Source organism: Macadamia integrifolia, unplaced genomic scaffold, assembly GCF_013358625.1.
Source record: "Macadamia integrifolia cultivar HAES 741 unplaced genomic scaffold, SCU_Mint_v3 scaffold1380, whole genome shotgun sequence".
In the NCBI taxonomy this organism is placed as follows: domain Eukaryota; kingdom Viridiplantae; phylum Streptophyta; class Magnoliopsida; order Proteales; family Proteaceae; genus Macadamia; species Macadamia integrifolia.
In genome coordinates this window covers 38620-59051 of record NW_024868183.1, presented here as the reverse complement: position 1 = coordinate 59051, position 20432 = coordinate 38620, and the positions used below count along the sequence as shown (strand labels likewise).

At 40.9% G+C, this 20432-nt stretch overlaps 2 protein-coding genes across 2 annotated transcripts; one reads left to right on the top strand and one right to left on the bottom strand.

The window, feature by feature from the left end:
* The first annotated feature begins 9063 nt into the window (after nucleotides 1-9063).
* Nucleotides 9064-9506, top strand: LOC122063609. Its single transcript, XM_042627310.1, has 2 exons — nucleotides 9064-9289; nucleotides 9385-9506. Exons 1-2 carry the CDS (start codon nucleotides 9064-9066, stop codon nucleotides 9504-9506), a joined length of 348 nt encoding a protein of 115 aa, XP_042483244.1.
* A 3153-nt stretch (nucleotides 9507-12659) lies between these two features.
* On the bottom strand, nucleotides 12660-14012 carry LOC122063608. Its single transcript, XM_042627309.1, has one exon. It carries the CDS (start codon nucleotides 14010-14012, stop codon nucleotides 12660-12662), a length of 1353 nt encoding a protein of 450 aa, XP_042483243.1.
* Between the last annotated feature and the right edge of the window lie 6420 nt (nucleotides 14013-20432).

The following is a 20432-nucleotide window of genomic DNA, read 5'->3' as shown; positions in this document are numbered from 1 at the left end:
GGCAGGTAGAGTGGAGCTTTCCAGAACTGTGGTGACGAGCATTCCCATGTATAGCTTCTCTTTATACTGGTGGCCATCTGAGCTCATCAAGATCATGGAGAAGTGGATTCGCAACTTCATCTGGACAGGAGATGTTGATACGTGCAGATCTATCATAGTAAGCTGGGATCAGTGTTGCAAACCAAAATCTGAGGGTTGTCTAGGTCTGCGCAGGTTGAGGGAGATCAATGAAGCCCTGCTATCCAAGGCGGTTTGGAAGACAAAGCATGATGACGACCCAGCTTATAGATTTTTAAAAGCTCGCTTCACTAAAGCAGATGGATCTCTTCGAAAAGGCCACATGTCCTCTTCGATATGGACGGGTTTCCGGAAATTATGGGAGTTTGTCTCCTTAAACGAAAGATGGATCATATGGAATGGATGAAAAATAAATTTTTTAAATGATAGATGGCTGGGGCCTAAGACTATCACTGAGCTTATGGAGACAGAACAAAATTCAAACGAAGCATTCAATGGTAAGGTTGATCGAGTCATTCAGAATTGCGAATAGAATTTCCCCAATTGCCAATCGAGTACAATGACTGAAATCATCAACACCATCATGGAAATCCCTCTTCCCCAATTTGAGTACGAAGATAGGTGTATTTGGAGCCCCAACACTGATGGGATTTTTTCGACAAAATCAGCATAGAATACAATTAGCCGGAAAAAGGACTCAATCTCTTGGGAGGCGTTGATCTGGTCTAAGAAATTGCACCCGAGAATTTCTATCTTTGGGTGGAGAATCATGCATGGCAAACTACCTACTGATGCGACGGTTATGAAAAGAGGAATTCCTATGGCCTCTAGATGCGACTTATGCAGAAGCTCGAGTGAGGATTTGGATCATATTTTGGTCCATTGCCAGTATGCAGAGAGAGTTTGGAATATTGTCTGTGAATGGTTTAATATTCCAAGTAGGAAGCATGAGTCCCTTCATGATCTGGCTTCATGGTGGAAAAGGAAAATGAAGATAGTTAATTTGAAAGAGGTCTGGTCAATCGCCTTTGCCATTTCAGCTGAAAACATTTGGAAAGAAAGGAATGGGCGCCACTTTGAAGAAAGACAGAGAAAATAAAGGCATGTGATTGAAATGATTAAGAACGACATTAGAGAGACTATTCCTAATGTGAAAACATCAATCAAATCCATGAATGAAATTCTTTGTTGCAGGAGGCTGGGTCTGAACATTCTTAGCGCGGGCATTAAACCCCCCTGGAAGTTTATTGGTGCAAACCTCTTACGGGGTGGGTCAAGCTAAACTTTGATGGAAGCTCTCTTGGGAACCCTGGTAATGCAGGTGCAGGTGCAATCATGAGAGATCATAATGGCAGGTGTCTATGGTCTTACAGCATATATTTGGGGATTAAAGAAAATTATGAAGCAGAATTAGAAGGTCTAATGCATGGTCTCATGAAAGCAAAACAGTTAGCTATTCCATTCCTCTGGGTAGAATCAGATTCAGTGGCTCTGGTTATGTCAATTCATCAGGGAAAAATTCCATGGATGGCTATGCAGAGATGGAACCATCTAAGGCAATTCCTGGGAAGTATTACATGGAAAATCACTCACAACTATAGAGAAGGGAACTCGGTGGCAGACTTCCTAGCCAAGAAAGCTGCAAAATCAAGATGCTCGATAGTCAATGACGTTTTTCCAGGCCATATCTCTGATATGATGGCGAGAGATGAATCTTCTAGACCCTCGTATAGATTTATGTAGTGAGTGGCCCTAGGTCCTACTGATGGCTATGCCGAAGGTGGGGCCTTGTAGCTTGCTCTGTGATTTGTTTGTTGTTTATTGGTTTTTTTTCTTCTTTCTCAATAAATTATCCATTTAGCAAAAAAAAAAAAAAAAAAAGAGCTTGGTTGTTGGTAGATCAGTAAGAAAGAGACGGTCTTAGGTACCAGAATTATAGATTTAATTAGAAGTTATAAATCCTTCTGCTTTCCCTTGTGCTTCAAGCATATAAGAAAAATATAATCATAGTTTTCATTCTTTTTTTTGCTAGAAATCAAAATTGTATTAAAATGAAGAAGAGAAAAAGATTTAAAGGTACATCAAAAGATCTGAAGCTAAAGAAAAAACCCCACCTTCGGCATTGCCATCAGTAGGATCCTCCAAAGCTATCTGCAGAATCTAAATCTTGGTTTGGAGAAAGAATCACATATAATCTCCTTAATAATATGAGTAGGAAATTCCTCCATGGTTCCAGATAATCCTATTTTTCCAGCTGATTTTGCAAGGTAATCCGCAATGGGATTGGCTTCCCTGAAGCAATGAGTAATCTTCCAGGAGATAGAATTGAGGTAGTGCTGTAGAGAGAGCCACTTTGCAGGGCAAACCAAGGGAGAGACTTACCTTGAACAGCAGTGACTACTGCCACAGAGTCAGTTTCAATCAACAAGTTTGTAATCCTTTGACCCATTGCATGGCGGATACCATGAAGGAAACTTATGAATTTTGCATAGTAGTTCATACTGATGCCAAGGAAGCACTTGAAGGAGAATATAAGTTTCCCGTGGGAGTCTCGAATGATGCCCCCACCTCCTACTCGACCAGGGTTCCCCATGGGGCTACCATCAATGTTTAGCTTTGACCAGGAGAGTGGAGGCTTGCACCAAATGACTTCAAGAATGGAGGGAGGGTTGCCTGGAGCTACTTGCAACCCTAGCTTCTTGCAGCAAAGAAGATCAGCAGCAGACCGAATGACCCCTTTAAGTTGAGATTGGACTCCTTTAGCGTACTTAAGATTTTCTTGAACAACAGAGAGGCATCCCTACTCTTACCACCATGCCATCGATGATTCCTTTCTTGCTAAATAGTGTCGGTCACTATAATCAAGCTAGCTGCCCAAGGGTCCTTTACCGACAAAATTCTTCGCTTTCTTTTCCACCAGGAGATCAATTCAGCAATGGAGGATTGATCCTTCCAAATCAACCAAAAAAGCTCAAGAAATTTTCCCAAAGAGTCCGAGATACACTGCAATTTAAGAAGAGATGGGGCAGAGTCTTAGAGTGGATACCACACATGATGCATTTGGAGGCTAAAGAGATGCCTTTTTTTTCCTAATGATGTCATTAGTAGGAAGCTTCTTGTGACACAGACACCAGCCAAAGGTTGACTATCAAGGAGAGAGGCCTTTCATCAAGACCAACTCATGCCAAGAAACCTTGGGATTTCGGCGGCGAATATCATTCCAGGCGGAGAAGGTACTGAATTGACTAGAGGTGGAGAGGGTCCAAACACATTTATATTCTATGTTACCCCTTGGGATATTGATGGTTGAAGCAGCTACAAAAAAATCTTGAAGAAGAGAAGATGAAACAGTGGGGAAGTTCCATTCATTATTGTCAATAAAGTCCACAACTTTCATCGAGGAAGATGCAAACAACTCTTCTCTCAAACCCGCTATTTCTTGAAAAGATTCAGAGTCCACCCATCTGTCTTTCCAGCAGTTTATAGATACCCCATTACCTACCACCCATCGCTCTTTGCGAGAGACAAGAGACCACATTCTTTGAAGGCCTGGCCAAATCGTGCAAGATTTATACCCCTTCTTAAGCTCCCCATTTTTCCTCAGAAAGCGAGCATTAATAATGTTGCTCAGGGCTGATGATGAGTGCTTTATATTCCATACCTATTGACAGAGAAGAGCTTTGTTGACATCCCTCAGCCGCCTAATTCCAAGCCCTCCTTCTTGTTTAGGCTTGCAGATTGAGTCCCAATTGATTGTAACTCCTTTGGCTATTTCAGGATCACCACTCCAAATGAAGTTCCACATCCATCTCTCCATGATGTTCAGTAAGGAGCTAGGCCACCAGTATACAGAGAAGTTGTGGATGGCATACCGGATATAACAGATTGAACCAATTCCACCCTACCAGCCATGGATAGGAGCTTTCCTTTCCAACCAACCATCCTTCCTTTAATTTTATCCATCACCGGGAGTAGAGGTTCACGAGTGACCCTACCCTTGAAAATTTCCACTCCCAGATATTTTGTAGGGAACTTGCAGATGGAGATTCCAAGGGTATCAGAGATGAGTTGCTTCCTATCTAGAGACATCTTCCCCAAAAAAAGTTTACTCTTGTCGAGGTTGATTTGTTGACCGGAAAACTGCTGATACTTTGTAAGGAAGTCATTGAAATGTCTGACGTATCTGATGGAGCCATTTAAAAAGAAGAAAATATCATCTGCAAAGAGGAGAAAACCAGGCATTTGGACACCACGAGGACCCTTGATGGCTTGTAGTTTCTTGTCTTGAAGCATAAGGCGGATTCCCCTACACAGGACCTCCTCAGTAAGGATAAATAAAAGGGGGGAGATGGGGTCACTCTGACGCAGTCCTTGCTCAACACCAAAGAACCCAACCGGACCTCCATTGAGCAACACTAAAATTCTGGATGAACGAAGAATTTGATGCAACCAAGCAATCCAGGTATCAAGGAAACCAAACTTTTTCAGGACTTGGAAAAGAAAGCTCCAAGAAACAGTGTCAAAGGCTTTCTGGATATCTATTTTTATCCTCATACCTCCACCTCTTGTATAGTCAAACATGAGGTTAGCTAACTTTGAAGCCAGGCTGATATTGGACTGAATTACCTTGCCCCTCTGAAAGGCGCCTTGCTCTTCTGAGATGAGCTTAGGGAGGAGAGAAGAGAGCCTTGTGGCCATAACCTTGGACAAGATTTTACAAAAAAAATTTTGCATGCAAATCGGCCTAAACTTGTCCAGAGATGTTGCACCTTCCATTTTCGGGATGAGGACCAAGAAGCTATTATTGATTCCTTTAGGAAGGGTTCCAGATCTGAAAAATCTCTTTATAGCACGGCAAACATCAAAACCAATAAGCTCCCAACAATGTTTGAAGAAAGCACCAGAGAAACCGTCTAGGCCTGGAGAACTGTCAGGGTCCAGGTCCCATATTGCAAGCTTGATTTCTTAATCATTTGGGATGTCTTCCAATCCTCTAATGTCAAGGTCATCAAGGATATGGGGAATGCAGTCCAAGAGCGCTCCATGCTCAACGGTGGGGCTGGCTTTATGGATAGCCTCATAGTACTCCACAACATGAATAGCCAAATCATCCAGATTTGATGTAGTTGTACCATCAACCTTTTGAAGAGAGCGAATTGAGTTCTTCACCCTTCTGATCTTCACAGATAAGTGGAAGAACCTAGAGTTTCGATCACCTTGAGAGAGCCATCTATTTCTTGCCTTTTCCGCCCATAGCTTTTCATGGTCAAGAAGAGCTTTCAAGTATCTGGATTTAGCATCTACCTCCAAATTAAAAAGATGGTCATCAATACCAAAGGCATCTATCTGAGATTGGATTTGCTGAAGGTCATCCTTTGCAGCTTTTAATTCCGCATCCAGGTTTGGGAACACTGATCTTGCCCAGCTCCTGAGAATAAGCTTGAGGCGTTTCATCTTAAGAGCAAGGGAGAAAATAGGATAGCCATCCACTGGATCGCTCCAAGACTTATTTACCACATTCATAAATTCCTCATGGTCCATCCAAAATCGTTGGATGCGAAAGGGGCAATTTGTAGGCTTCAGCATTGAATCTAAGGTAATGCACAGGGGGGAATGGTCGGAAGAAAAGCACTGCATCACCTCCTGGGTACAGTCATAAAAGAGGTTTATCCACTCGTCATTACAGAGAGACCTCTCTAGAACAGCCAAAACATTCCCACGCTTCCTGTTGTTCATCCAAGTAAACTTATGCCCGTGAGAAGGAACTGATATCAGGTTGCAAGCATCCACAGCCGCATTGAACTCAGACGCAGACCCAAGATTAAAGGTGCCAAGACCCTTTTTTTGTGTGAAAAGAGGGAGGCATTGAAGTCACCTGTCACTAGCCAAGGAGAGGAGCCAACTGGAGTCACTGCGAGAGCCATCCATAGCTTTTTTCTAGTTGCTCGGAAACAACTCGCATGCACAATAGTTAGAAAAATGGAATTGTTTCTCCAATTTATACACAGAGAAATGAACTGGTCAGACATGGAAATAATAGTTGGTTTGGTGAGAGACCTCTTCCAAATGACCCATAGGTTTGGGTTTTTATCAGGACGAATATTATGAATAAAGCATGCATCATATCCCAATTTATTAAAAAAGAGAGATGGGAAAGCAGCTACCTCCACCATTGGTTCTGCTAGACAAACCACATCAGGGTGCTTGTCTAGAAGAATGTTGCTGAGGGTTGCACGACCAGCAGCCTTCTTCATCCCTCTGATATTCCAGAAGAGGGCACGCATCATAAACATCTAGAAGAGGCAATACGGTCAAACTTTCTAGTTTGCTCTGCATTTAACACTTGTTTCCCCTTTTTTCTTGTAACTGTTTCCATGCAGTGGCATTGTTCCTTCTGGAGGACAGCCGCATCAATGGTTCCGACTTTCGGATAGTGGAGGGTGAGGTGACCATTATCTATAGCACTAGTAGTAATGGTATTGATCACATGGCCACTGTGGACAGAGACCTGACAAGGGCCAGCATCCAAATCTGGATTAGCTGTGCATCCTTGAGAAACCAGACCGCATTGTTCTAGCATAGAGTTAGTTTCAGTGGCTTGGTCCATCTCATTGATTCTGTCTGACCCATGTAAGGAAAACGATCCATCTCTGCTGCATGATTCCTCCAATCGATCTACAATTGGATTATTCCTCAAATTGGCTAAGGAATATCCTTCTAAAATAGGTAACTCAATAGCAATAATCCCCTCTTACGTATCAGAGTTTCCATACAAAGCTGGATCACAATTATGGGAGATTGTTGGTGATTTTGAAATTGTATGCTTTCCTAATATGGACTCTTGACCATTCCTGCCAGAAACCTCCACACCAGCTGCCCTCAAGGACGTCTTCTCCACCCAAACAACCCCAACAACACCACAAGTATCATCCTTTTCTTTGCGTGCGGTATCTGTGGCGTGCTTCTCTTTGAAGTTTTGGATGGTATGACCAAGTTTTTTTGTAAAAACCACACTTTCCCAATGCTTCTTCATAGACGATCTTTTGTTTGAACCAAAAGAGATCATCTGTTTCAGGTTGTTGCCGTTCAACCTGGATCTCTTCCAACCGTTGCACTGAAATATCCATCTCCACGAGGACACGAGCGAAGTTCCCTATGGAGGCATTTCGTGTTCTTTTATCCATGTCCAGGGGGCACCCCATGACTTTTTCCATGGATAGGAGGATCCGCTCGTGCCAATATTCGAAGGGGAGTCCAGGGAAGCGAATCCAGACAAGCTTAGAAGTAGTAGTTTTATCATGGATATTAAAATCCGGCTTCCACCGCTGAAAGCAAATAAACTACCTTCCGATCTTAATAGGACTTTATTTCCAGATGTTTGTCATGTCTTTCTTAGCCTCAAATTGGAATAACGTGTAGCCTAACCCCATAGGTTTGATAAAAACCTTCTCTTTAAGGTTCCAAGAGTTCACAACTTCCTTCCGAACTTCATCCAAAGAAATAAAGCGGAAATTAATTCTGGCCACCAAAGCGAAGCGATACCGGAGTAGGCGTTCCTCATAGGTCATCAACGTCAGGGAGAACGCCTCCAACCGCTTTAGAGTAGGATTTCTTGGGAAGGGAGGAAAGGCCAGTATTGCTAACGCCCACAATAGGCACGACAGGTGCAAGCGTGCAATCTGTCTCAAGAGTTTGTTGGGGTCGCAGGAAATCCATAATGAGCCTCTGCTTTTCGCGATCAGATGGAATCCCAATCTCCTCCACCGCAGAGCTTCTCTCTCCACTTACCATTCTTTTCAGCAAAAAATCACCCCTATAGTTTTCATTCTGACCCTACCTTAGTATCTATTAGTAGTACTTTAAATAGTTTAATGAAATTTTCTTATTTTTTTTTAATAGAATATATGAAAAAATAGACAGGTTCGGACCTAGAGCAGAAACGGATCCACCATTTACTGCTCGTTCTAAATTTGTTGTTATATCAAGGATTAACAATCCAATGGTCCAACCAAACAATCAAGACTATGATTATCCTTACTATAAGGAAGTCTTAGATCATTGGAAATATAGATATAAAGATTCTTCAGACCAAACTGAATAGAAAAATCTTTTAAATATGATGCAAGTTTTCTACATTGAACACGAATAAGTTTTTAGAGAACATGCATATATGTAGCGATGATGAATCTGAGACTAACAACCAAGCCACCACAGATCATCAATTAGACAAGTTCGACACAACAGATGAATCTTCAGATGGAAATGAAGAGTTAGTTGTTGACCAACCAGAGTCTAGTCTTCAACCATGACTGACATTTTTGTCTTGATCAAAGGTATCAAAATTCCACAATATGAATGTGAGGATAGGTGTTTTTGGAAGGGTTCTATGGCTGGATCATTTTCTATTAAATTGGCATGGGAGGAGACCCAATTTTGTAACCGAAAAGTGCCATGGTTTTCTATTATGTGGTGTAAAAACCTTCAGCCTCGAATGTCTTTGTTTGGTTGGCGGCTGATCCATGGAAGGTTGCCGGTGGATGATGTGGTTAAAAAAAGAGGTATTTATCTTGCGTCAAAATGTGCTTTGTGTGGTGAGAAGGAAGAATCCTTGGAGCATGTCTTTATACACTGCCCCTTTTCGGTTCAGATATGTATCTTCTTTTGTGGGATTTTTAACGTTAAGTGGGCAAACCTAGGTTCGATTTCCAATTTGTTTCAGTGGTGGAAACGTTGGATGAACAGGTACGATGCAAGGATGTTTAGGAGATGGGATTGGTTATGGTGGCGGATAGCATATGGAGAGAAAGGAATATGAGGTGCCACGATGAAAGGGCGAGGCTGCCCAAGTTTGTGTGTTATTCAGTTGTTGAGGAAATAAAAAATTACAGGCCTTGTATCAAAGGGACGGTGAGATCAGTGGATGACTTGATATGCTATAGGAATATGGGGCTTGCCGCTCAGAGCATGCCCTCAAATCAAATTTTAAAAGTATTTTGGTGCAAACCTCATGTGCATTGGATCAAGCTAAATTTTGATGGCAGTTTGATGGGGAACCCTGGTCGTGCGGGAGCTGGAGGAGTTTTTAGAGATCCTATGGGAAGAGTGCTGGGGACCTATAAAGTATTTATGGGTGTGACAGGTGTGTTTGAGGCTGAGAAGGAGGGTCCCATAGAAGGCTTATTGCGCGCTAAGGACATGGGTATTGATCAGTCATGGGTGGAGTCTGATTCCTCTGCTGTGGTTATGCTGATTCAAAAAATAGGGTACCGTGGTTCGTTGCTCAACGATGGAATTTCTTAAAGCCCTACTTGGACGGGATAAACTGAAAGATAACTCATAACTTCAGAGAGGCAAATGCTATTGCAGATTTCTTAGCTAGAGATGCTGCCAAATCTGGTGCTTCAACATCAGATGTTGCTCTCCCTGGGCATGTTGTGGAGCTTCTTAGTAGAGATGCTAATGGAAGACCAAATTATAGATTCACCTAGTGCGCTTCTCCCTCTCCCTATTGATGGCAATGTCGAAGGTGGGGATGGCGAAACCGCTCTCTATTTTCTTTGGTTCTTTCATGCTTTGATCTTCTACTTCTATTTGGATCATATTTTTTTTTTTTAATAAAGTCATCGTTTTAGTAAAAAAAAAAAAAAAAAAAAAAAAAAAAAACCAGATTCTGGCTCAAAATCGAAACGGAAAATTTCTTCTGATGATCATCTTGAAGAAGATCTTGAGTTCGCCCCTCAAAATGGAGCCTGAACTCATTTTGAAGACAACAACATCTTCACTACCTAAGAAGAAGATGATCTAACTCCCACGTCTTTCTACCAAAGAAAAGATGACTTAAACAAGACCAATATTGCGTCAGGAGGAACCTGTCTTGACCTGACCCATATACCCTTTAAAGACTATGAATCAACAATTGATGAATGGGCGTAAAATTTTGGTATAATGATAACCAATCATAAGAATTTATGGTCTAAAGAAAAATTCATTGAATACATTGCAGGAAGCTTACAAGGAGATGTTTTGCAATTTATTCGAAAATACCAAAACATAGACGAAGGAAAAGCTAAGAAGACTGACATTTTAGCTAACTTTGCTAGCTGGGAAGACATTCTTTAAGAATTTACTAAAATTATAAAAATATAATTTTGTGGTACCAGACCCATTGATACCTACATAGAATTTTTTCGCTAAAAGGCTGATTGTATTAGAAGATAAAAAAGGATGTACAAGAAGGGAAAAGAAACAATAAAATTACAAGACCCAAAAAAAAGAAAACTAGCCTGAACCCCCACCTTCGGCATGGCCATCAACAGGGGATAGACCAGATCTAATAGAATCTAAATCTTGCTCTTTCCTGAGCATCTAAAAGTAAATCCTCACGAAGCATAGACATCCAATTATGAGGAACCACAGAGGATTCCGACCTTGCAGCATTCTTGGCTAAGTAATCTGCAATCAGATTGGCTTCCCTATAGCAATGTGTTATCTTCCATGAAATAGACAAGAGAAAAGGCTGAAGGTAAAACCATCTCTGCATAACAAACCATGGAACAAGGCTTTTTGTGACCATTAACACCACAGAAGCTGAATCACATTTGATCCAAAGATGAGAGAGGCCAAGGTCCCTAGCTTTCTCCAAACCTGTGATCAGCGCAAGAAATTCTGCCTCAAAGTTAGTGTAGATACCAAGGAAGAAACTAAATGATGAGACCACTTTAGCCGATTCATCTCTGAAAACTCCCCCAGCACCTGCTTTCCCAGGATTTTCGAGAGAACAACCATCAATATTTAGCTTAATTCACATCCGATCAGGTCGACACCAAAAAACTTCCAACAATCTCTCAGCTCTTGGGAGAGGAACAGAGATGGCCAGCTTTCTCGAGCTAATCAAATCTACCACATAAGAGATTCTTCCTTTGATGTTGGGAGAGAGTAACCTGAGGTCGTTCAACATAAAGGAGAAGACAACTTGGGGACTTCTGGCAACACCTTTAAATCTGCGAGAGTTCCTTTCTAGCCAAACAAAGTGAGGAATAAGAGTAAAACCAGCAGAGCATGCTCCTTTTAGGCCAATAGAATTAGATTTCTGAGACCACCATTTACCATTGGCAACCTAGTCCTCACAGAAAGATCCATTCCAGGAAACACCAAATAGTTTGACAAACGAGCTCCATAAATATCTTGTGAAATTGCATTCATGAAACAGGTGGAAAAAAGATTCTTCGGAGCCCAAACATAACTTGCATCTAGAGGGAAGGTACACTCCTTTAGCCTTGACCTTATCATCAGATGGAATTTTCTTATGAAATAACCTCCAGCCAAAAACTGATTGATGAGGAAGGAGATGAGAGTCCCAAATCAAACTAGACCAGCCCACATTAGGAGAAGAATTCTACAGCCCCTCCCAAGCTGATTTTGTGGAGAAATTTCCTAAAGGAGAGAGGTCCCAACTGCACACATCTTTCATATTTCCCATTGGGATTGGGAGAGCTATTATATCATCAAATAATTTTTTTTAAGAAAATAAAGCGAACCTGAGGGAAGACCCAATGATGATCAATGATAAAATCTGCCAGCTTTGTCAAGGATCCTTGAAAGTAAGAGGAGTGAAGAGGTGATTGACTTGCCATTGAACTTGGGCCTAGGCAATGATCTTGCCAAAAAGAAAATTTTCTACCATCACCCACTGTCTAGTGCTCATGAGATGAAGCAAAATCCCATAATTTTTTAAAACCTTTACAGACGGAAGATTGCTTGTTACCTTCTTTAAGATAACCGTTTGGATGAACAAATCTAGCCCGAAAGAAATTGCTCATCAGAGAATCTTCATGTTTCACCTGCCAAACCAGCTTGCAAAGGCAAGCTTTATTAACATCTCTAAGATGACGAATTCCAAGGCCACCTCAGACTTTGGTTTGTAGACAGAGTCCCACTTAACTGATATTTTCTTCACCGAATCAATGTCCCTAGTCCAAATAAAGTTGCGCATCCAACACTCCACTAATTTGATAACCGAATCTGGCCACCAATATATTGCAAAGTTGTGAATAGGCATACCTGATATCACAAAGTGAACAGGCTCCATTCTACCAGCCATAGAAAGGAGTTTTCCACGCCATCCCTGAAGACGAGATTTTACCTTATCTATCAAAGGAAGCAATCTGTCCCTAGAAACTCTTCCTTTGAAGATCTCCACTCCAAGGTATCTTGTAGGTAAGGAGCAAATTGCGATTCCCATCTCATCTGAAATAAATCTCTTTCTATGAGAAGCCACCTTGTCAAAGAATAATTTACTCTTTGCCAAGTTCATTTTTTGACTAGAGAATTCCTGATACTTGTATAAAAATGTTTTGAGATTCTTGACATATTTTGATGATGTATTCATGATAAGCAAATAGAAGGTGACTCGGAACTTGAACACCTCTAGGACCAGGGAGGTATTTCAGCTTCCCTTTCTCCATCAATTTTCTCAGACCCCCACAGAGAACTTCTTCTGCCAAGATAAACAGAATAGGGGAAATAGGATCACCTTGACGAAGACCCCTTTTAACCCCAAAAAAACCAACGGGGCCTCCATTGAGCAATACCGATATCCTAGAGGAGACCAAGATTTGATGCAGCCATTTAATCTAAAGTTCTTAAAAACCAAATTTCTGTAGAGTGGCAAATAAAAAATTCCAAGATAGAGTATCAAACACTTTTTGGATGTCGAGTTTGATACCCATTCCTCCACCACAAATAGATGAGTGCATGAGGTTCTCTAACTCAGAGGCCAAACCAATATTTGCAGAGATAATCTTCCCTCTTTGAAAAGCTCCTTTTTCTAGAGACACCAATCTTGGAAGAAGATCAGAAACTCTAGAAGCCATGATTTTAGAAAGAGCTTTATAGAAAAAATTAGCCATACAAATCGGACAATACTTGTTCAATGAGTTTGCACCTTGGACTTTAGGAATGAGAGTCAAGAAACTATTATTTACCCCTCTAGGAAAATTCTTACTGCGGAAGAAGCTCTTAACAGCACCACAAAAATTGTTACCCACAATGTCCCGACATTTCCTGAAGAAAGCCCCTGGGAACCCATTTGGACCTGGGGAGCTATCCGGATCAAGGTCCCAAACTGCCCTTTTGATTTCCTCAGAAGTTGGAATGGAATCTAGCATAGATTGATCCACATCAGAAATCTCCTTTGGCACACAGTCAAGAAGCTCAAAATGGTCTATAGTTGGCTGGCATTTATGAAAGTTTTCATAAAAATCTGATACATGCGAGGGTAATTGAAAGCTGTCGGTGGTCATTGAGCCATCTTCCCTTTTCAGATTTCTAATCATATTTTTTGCACGACGAACTTTTATAGAAAGATGGAAGAATTTAGAGTTGCGGTCCCCTCTTTTCATCCATCTTATCCTTGCCTTCTCAGACCACAACTTTTCATGGCTCTCCATGGCTTTAAAGAGTCTAGTCTTGGCATCTGCTTCTTTAGAAAAAAGCTCCTCATTCATGCCTTGATGCTCAATTAAAGATTGGACAGCATCAAGCTCTGAATTAGCTATGTCCTTTTCCAAATAAAAATTTGGAAACTCAGTTTTGGCCCAACTCTTGAGAATCGGCTTCAACTTCTTGGGGTTTTGGGCAAGACCTAGAATCGGGCACCCAACCCTGACATCTTTCCACACCTCTTGAACCACCTGAAGGAAATCACTATGGTCCATCCAAAATTTATGGAAACGAAAGGGGATATTATTTGGTTTAGATAGTACCTCAGAGCGGATGAGCAAAGGGGCATGGTCAGATACCGATCGCTGGAGCACTGATTGGGCACAATCATGAAACATGTGAAGCCATTCAAAGTTGAAGAAGCTTCGATCAAGAGTGGCTGAAACATTCCCATGACGCCTATTATTAGACCAGGTGTATTTTCTTCCTTGGGAAGGAGAGGATATAAGATCGCAAAAGTACACCATAGCTTGAAACTCAGCCGCTGATCCCATGTTGAATCTGCAAGCGTAGCATTGAAGTCACCCACCACTAACCAAGGAAGATTCAAAGATGCAGCTAAAACTAAGTTGGCCCAAAGATCCCTTCGCTAAGCTTTAAAGCAACTAGCATGAACCATAGACAGAAGAATAGGCTTCCCTTCCCACAGTAGGGACACCGAGATATGCTGATCAGACATTTGGAGGATGGTGGGTCTCTACAATTCAGATTTCCAGATCATCCAAATATTTGGGTTTTTATTGCTCCGTACATTGTGAATCAGTTTAGTGAAATACCCCAACTTATTGAAGAATAGCGTAGGGAAGCTAGCTACATCAACCATTGGCTCTGCCAGACACACCGCATCGGGCAAGGACTCATGCAAAATTAAATTCAAGGCTCTCTTGGCCGCAGCCTTCCGAACACCACGGATGTTCCAGAAGAACACTAACATGATTAACAAATAGGGGGGGCCATTTTTGTTCGACTTGCGAGTCTGACCACTGTTCTTTTTCTTCTGATGTCTACCTTCCCTTGAAGGGTCTATAGCCCGTTCTATTCTACAAGCAGCAGCATCAATTTCTTCTATCTTAGGGAGATTGATTGAAATTCTGTCTTCTCTATACACTGAGTCTGGGATGAATGAGATCACGGTATCCGGGTGACCTCTTTTGGGCTTGCTCTTCGCACCTCCTAGAGAAGAGGCAGAAACCAAGGGCACCTGCCCACCTCGCGAGGCTCCTCCGTGGCCACCAGTAGAAGCACGGGTGATAATGCTGTTCCTCATATACCACTATGGGAAGGCAGGCCATGCTGGTCGCTCTCTCTAATACAAAGGGAGGAATGAGGGACGTGGGGAGAATCTGGACCAACCAGCCCGTTACCCTGCTTCACCTCATCCTTAGACCCATCAGTTCCTATCGACCCATCTGATCCATCTGATTCAACCGACCCAGCTTGCACCTTGCCTAGATCATTAGATGGTTCCATAAAAGGTTCCATAAGAGGCGCAGCCTCATTATTAAAATTCTCCTTAGAATGGCTGGAAGAATCAACGTGGGTTGGGGATACCTCATGATTTGGCGGCCTAGTTATGGGAGTAAGTAAATACCTTCCTTAACAATTAGCGTCCAATAAGGGAGTTTCCTTTTCCAAGTTTCCAGGAATAGTAGGAGATAGATACCTACTAGGAAAGGAAGATTCTCTATTCGATCTCTCCATTGAGTTAACTTGACCTTCCAGAACCGAGCCAACTCCGTCTTCTTCAACGTATTGCGCTCCATCGACCATATGGCAAGCCGCCTTAGAGTCTGCTAACTTCTTCTCCCTACAGTTAGTAAGTGTGTGACCCACTTTCTTGCAGAATCCACACTTCACCATAGCGTCTTCATAGAGTAATTTCTGCTTGAACCAGAATAGGTTCTCGGTCCCAGGCTGCCTTCGTTCAACTTGGATCTCCTCTGGCCTCAATCCCCCCATCTCCATTTCAACAAGGACTCGAGCAAAGTTTCCATACATTACATTTTTGTACGATGATCAAGAGCAACAGGACGACCAACAGCCTTTGCCATGGTCAACAAAATTTTTTCATGCCAATATTCTAGAGGCAAATTTGGAAATCTCATGCAAACTAAAGCCTTATTGACAGGTTTCTCATGAACATTAAAATCAGGATGCCATCTCTGGAAGCGAACATATTGACCTCCAACCTTCACGGGACTTCTCCTCCATATCGCCGCCATGTCCCCTTCAGTATCGAACTGAAAAATAGTGAAGCCTTTATCCATAGGCACCATCTTCACATTACCCCTCAGGTTCCAGGTTTCACGAGCCTCTCTTCGAACAACATCCAAGGATACAAATCTGAAATTGATTCTACCGATCAGGGCAAATCGATAACTTCCCAACCGTTCTTCGTAAGCATCCTGAGGGATGATCACATTAGTAGATTTCCCAGCATGTACCGGATCAGGGAGATCATCCACCACAGGCAGTGCACTTCCTACAACATTAGCATAACATTTTTTATGTATCGGAATTTCAGAAGGCCCTCCTTCTGCAGGGATAGTAGTAGCATCCAATGTCTCATCATTAGGGAAGGCAGTGCTCGGAATGTGTGGAGATCCATCAGGATCTTGACCATCACCCAAATTCCTAGCCTTCTCAGCACCCCAGTCACCCTCACCATTTCCCTCTCTCACCATGATCAAATTTTACTATCTGCAATCCAATTGATCTTTCTTTACCTAATTAAATAAAAAATATATAAATTCATCATACCTTTAGCAAATAGTATTTTTTCTAATAAAATACAAGAGAAAAATCTCTTCTGATAGGGCATGGAATGCTACAACAAGAAGAGGCTGTCACTGATACCTACATAGATGATATAAGTTTTAATTTAACAAAATTAAAGCTTCATGATAAGAATGCTTTTGAAGACTTTGTAAAAGCATACATGCATTATTATCATCTGTTAGATGGCACACATTCTAACCATTGGTTACAACAATTCTTCCCAATACTACAACCACCATGGGATGAATTATGCATAAAAAATTATTCTGAATATCTTACCAGTTCAGGGAACTCAGATACCTTAGGAAACCGAATCATTTTCATTTTCTGCATTATTATTGACAACTTCCTCATAGCTAAAGCAGCTAAGGCAATTAAACATAAAGTTAACCCAACTTTATGTCGAAGATATTATTCAGCCAATTATGAGTTTGGTAAACCACCTTCTCATTATAAACCTTTAAGAAGGTACAAGATAACTAAAAATTTTAAATGGCAAAAATGGAAGCCTTGGAAAAATAGGTTTCAACCAAAAAATAAATTTTCAAATAGGCGATTTGTACGTAAACAACCTACAAAACCCAAATTCATGGGACAACGTAAATCTAAAAAATATTGCCGTTGCTTCCTTTGCAATGAATTAGGCCATTTTGCAAATGAATGTCCCAACCAAAAAAATAATCATAAAAAAATGATAAAATTTCTAAAACAAAATAAATTTGATATCATTTTTGAAACAGAGATTTCTGATTCTGAAGACATCTTTTATGAATTAGAAACTGCTTCAACTTCTGCTTGTTCCGACTCAGATGTTGATTTTTTTTTTTATGATGCACTCTACCACTGCTTCTCAACCCTCTGAAGAAGCAGAATTGCAACAAGTTCCATAATAGGAACAAAACTCTGTTGCTTTCTCTGACCTTGTTAGAGAAGATGTTAACAAACATAAAAACTTTCTCATTCTGAGGTTTACAAATCTTCAAAATTAAATCTCTGGGCCACCAGATTTTTTGATCAAGCCAGTGGAAACACCACTACTTGGGGAGCTGATGAAAATACATTAGAATTTCTAATATTTAACATTAATCAAATTAAAAGATTGCAGAAGAAACACCCTCAACTGCGATATATTTATATAGGTTTAATACAAATTGAAATTACATCTTTATTTAGGCAGAGAATGGACATACCAATTATTGCTGCCCTTTTTGATAAAAGATTTATAAAAAATCCTGTAAAAGCTCTCATAGGAGGAATGGAATCTAATATGGTACATGGCCATATTCGGCTCAAAATCAAACCAAACTATTTTGCCTCTATCACAGACCCTGCAGTTTGTGATTTAGTAGTTCTGAAGATCAAAACCCAAAATTTAGAAATGAGATCTGACAGTCATAATCTTACGGTCTCATGGAAATGTCTTCATGAACTTACTAACATGACTTATACAAAGCTACAACCAGCTGATAAAAGAATAGTTGAGATCTTTGAACCTCGTGCTTATGAAACAGAATTAGAACCTAGGCTCTTAAATTGGTATGATTTAAAGATTCCAGAAAATTGGCTTTTGACAGACATCTTGCCAAAACCTCAAGCACGCCAAGAATTCCCCAAACCTTTGATATCTTGGCTTCTGGAGATACTCTATATCTCAAAAGAAGATTTCCCTTTTCTACCCACGGTGAAGGATCTTCTTCGTCATCTCCTATCCAAGAAAGGAATTCAATTTCTGAATATCCTCCTTATAATCCTCAACTTTTTAAAAACTATTATCCCACACAGTCTTCTAAACAATCAGATACCCAATCTGAAACCGAATCAAATATGCTTTCTTATCATAAATATGAGTTGGAAGATAACATAGGAGAAAAAGAAGAACTCATATTGTCATTAAATCAAGGAAATAAACATATTTTTGTAAAAGGTATCTTTAAATTCTCACAATTTGAAGAATATAGCCTTGACATCTTCATTGACATAGGAGCAACACATGCTGTTTGTCAATGGAATGCAATCCCCGAACACTATTGGGAAAGATGGAAAAATCAATCTATGTCCATGGTGTCACAGAACCTTTGGTTACTTTAGAGTACAAAGCTCATAAAGTTCCAATTTATTTAAATAATATACAATTTATTATTCCCAAAATTCATTGTTTTCCCTTCATGCATGGTGATTTTATTCTTGGAAATACATTTTTAAAAATCGTCTTCCTTTAACAGTTTTTCATAATTCTGTAAAATAACTTTAAACTCTACTGAGGTTACGATACCAATTCTCCCTCAACACAATTTTTTCATTGAAAAAGGTTTTAAACCAAAACCAACTATTCGAATTCTAGAACCCAGTCATTGGCTCTACCAAGAATTGTCTAATAACTTTAGTGATAAACCATTAAAGTTATGGGATAAAAGCCTAAGATTTTGCCATATTCAACTCGATGATCCACTAAAAATCATTAGAGTAAAACCAATTTTATATTTTGAAGATGATATTAAGGAATTTGATATTCAGTTAAAAGAGTTACAAGAACTCAAATTAATTGAACCATCAACAAGTCTCCACACTAGTCCAGCATTTATGGTACGCAACCATGCTGAAAAAGTCAGAGAAAAATCCCGTATGGTAATCAACTATAAAAGAGTGATAGACTGCAAGGAGGAGAGAGAGTGTCTGGAAATTTGGGAAGGGATTCAGCCACGAAGAAGAAGGTGATGGAGGTGCTAGGGAATCTCCTGATTGAGGTCCAGAGGTTCTGGTCCCTAATGGTTTACTGGAGGTGGTGATGAATAAAAGATCATATGAAACGGTAGTGGGAAACTCTTCATGGCCTGCGATTGATTCGCTCCCTGATCCAATCTAGGCAGGGAATTTCTGATGCATAGTCATTCCCGAACAAGACTACGAATCCAAAAGGCAAAAATTTTGTTTTGCACTGATAGGGAGAGTGAACTTCCACATGATTTCACTTGATGCTTTGAGGGAGGAAGCACGTGTCAACTGGAAACTCAGTAAAGGTGTGACCATGCATCCCCTTAGGAAAGGTTTTATAATCTTCCAATTTCAATGTGAAGGCAACAAGTCTACAGTATGGAGGAGGAGTCCATTACGAGTAGGAGATCAGGTTATCTGATTCCAACACTGGAAGCCTGACTTCAATATCCATGAGAAGCAGACATTCACAAAACTTGTTTGGATCCATCTTCCGGATCTTCCTCTTGAGTACTGGCATGAGAATGTGCTACTATCTATTGTGAAGGCAGTGGGTCGCCCTGTGGCTTTAGACTGTAGGGCAAGGGAAGGTCTTCTAGGGTACTTTGCAAGGGTGCTTATTGAAATTGGTATATAGGAGTTGGCTGTGAGGATTGACGAAGTTCAGGTCAAAAGATTAGAACCAGGTACTGCTAACGTATTTGGTTTTCGTCAAAAGGTGGTGTACGAAGACAATGTTGAGCGATGTGGGTACTGTAGGCGATTGGGCCATCAAGTATCGGTTTGTAGATTGAAGAAAGCAGAGGACGCGAAACAATCCGCCAAGGACAATGCAACATTAGTCCCAGGGGCAGTGTTCGTGGAAGATGGAGTCAACCTAGAAAGGGTTAACCCGGTGGTGGAGTTACCATATTTAAGTGGGGATTTTATTAATGCAAATCAAGACAATCCCAATTTAGGGAATCATCATAATTCGGTGGAAGGTGGAAATCTCCAAGTAATTTTGGAAGCTCCTTTAATTACTCCAAATGAAGTTGGAAAGGAGACTGTCACGATGGTCACTGAAGAAGATTTTGAAACTCAAAATTCAGTAGAGAAAGATCTCCAAGATCCATTGGATAATGCATTAGATAATGGGTTGGATTCGGGTTTAGAGTATGGATCCTCTGATGGGGATCCGTTTCCTCCCTGCCAGCCCATTGATGTCACAGACCATGGTGTGATGAACGAGCCTCAGAGTGAAGTTCAGGGACCTGATCTTAGACTCTCTACCCATCAAAGAAGAGGGCCTGTGGTGGCTAGTCGTGGTCGTTCAGGTGGTAACTAGATGGGGCAGTAGCCTCTTCCTCCGACGGAGTCTCTTTTGGAGCATAATGACCCCTCTATTTCTGCTCTAAACTTAAGGGGTCTTCTCTCAATCACGA

Excerpts from the sequence above, each read along its gene's own strand:
- LOC122063609 (XM_042627310.1), top strand. The coding sequence starts at position 9,064 with ATGGGGAACCCTGGTCGTGCGGGAGCTGGAGGAGTTTTTAGAGATCCT. Across the intron at positions 9,290-9,384 it reads TCAAAAAATAGGGTACCGTG|ATTTCTTAGCTAGAGATGCT; the intron begins GTTCGTTGCTCA and ends ATGCTATTGCAG.
- LOC122063608 (XM_042627309.1), bottom strand. The coding sequence starts at position 14,012 with ATGGGATCAGCGGCTGAGTTTCAAGCTATGGTGTACTTTTGCGATCTT.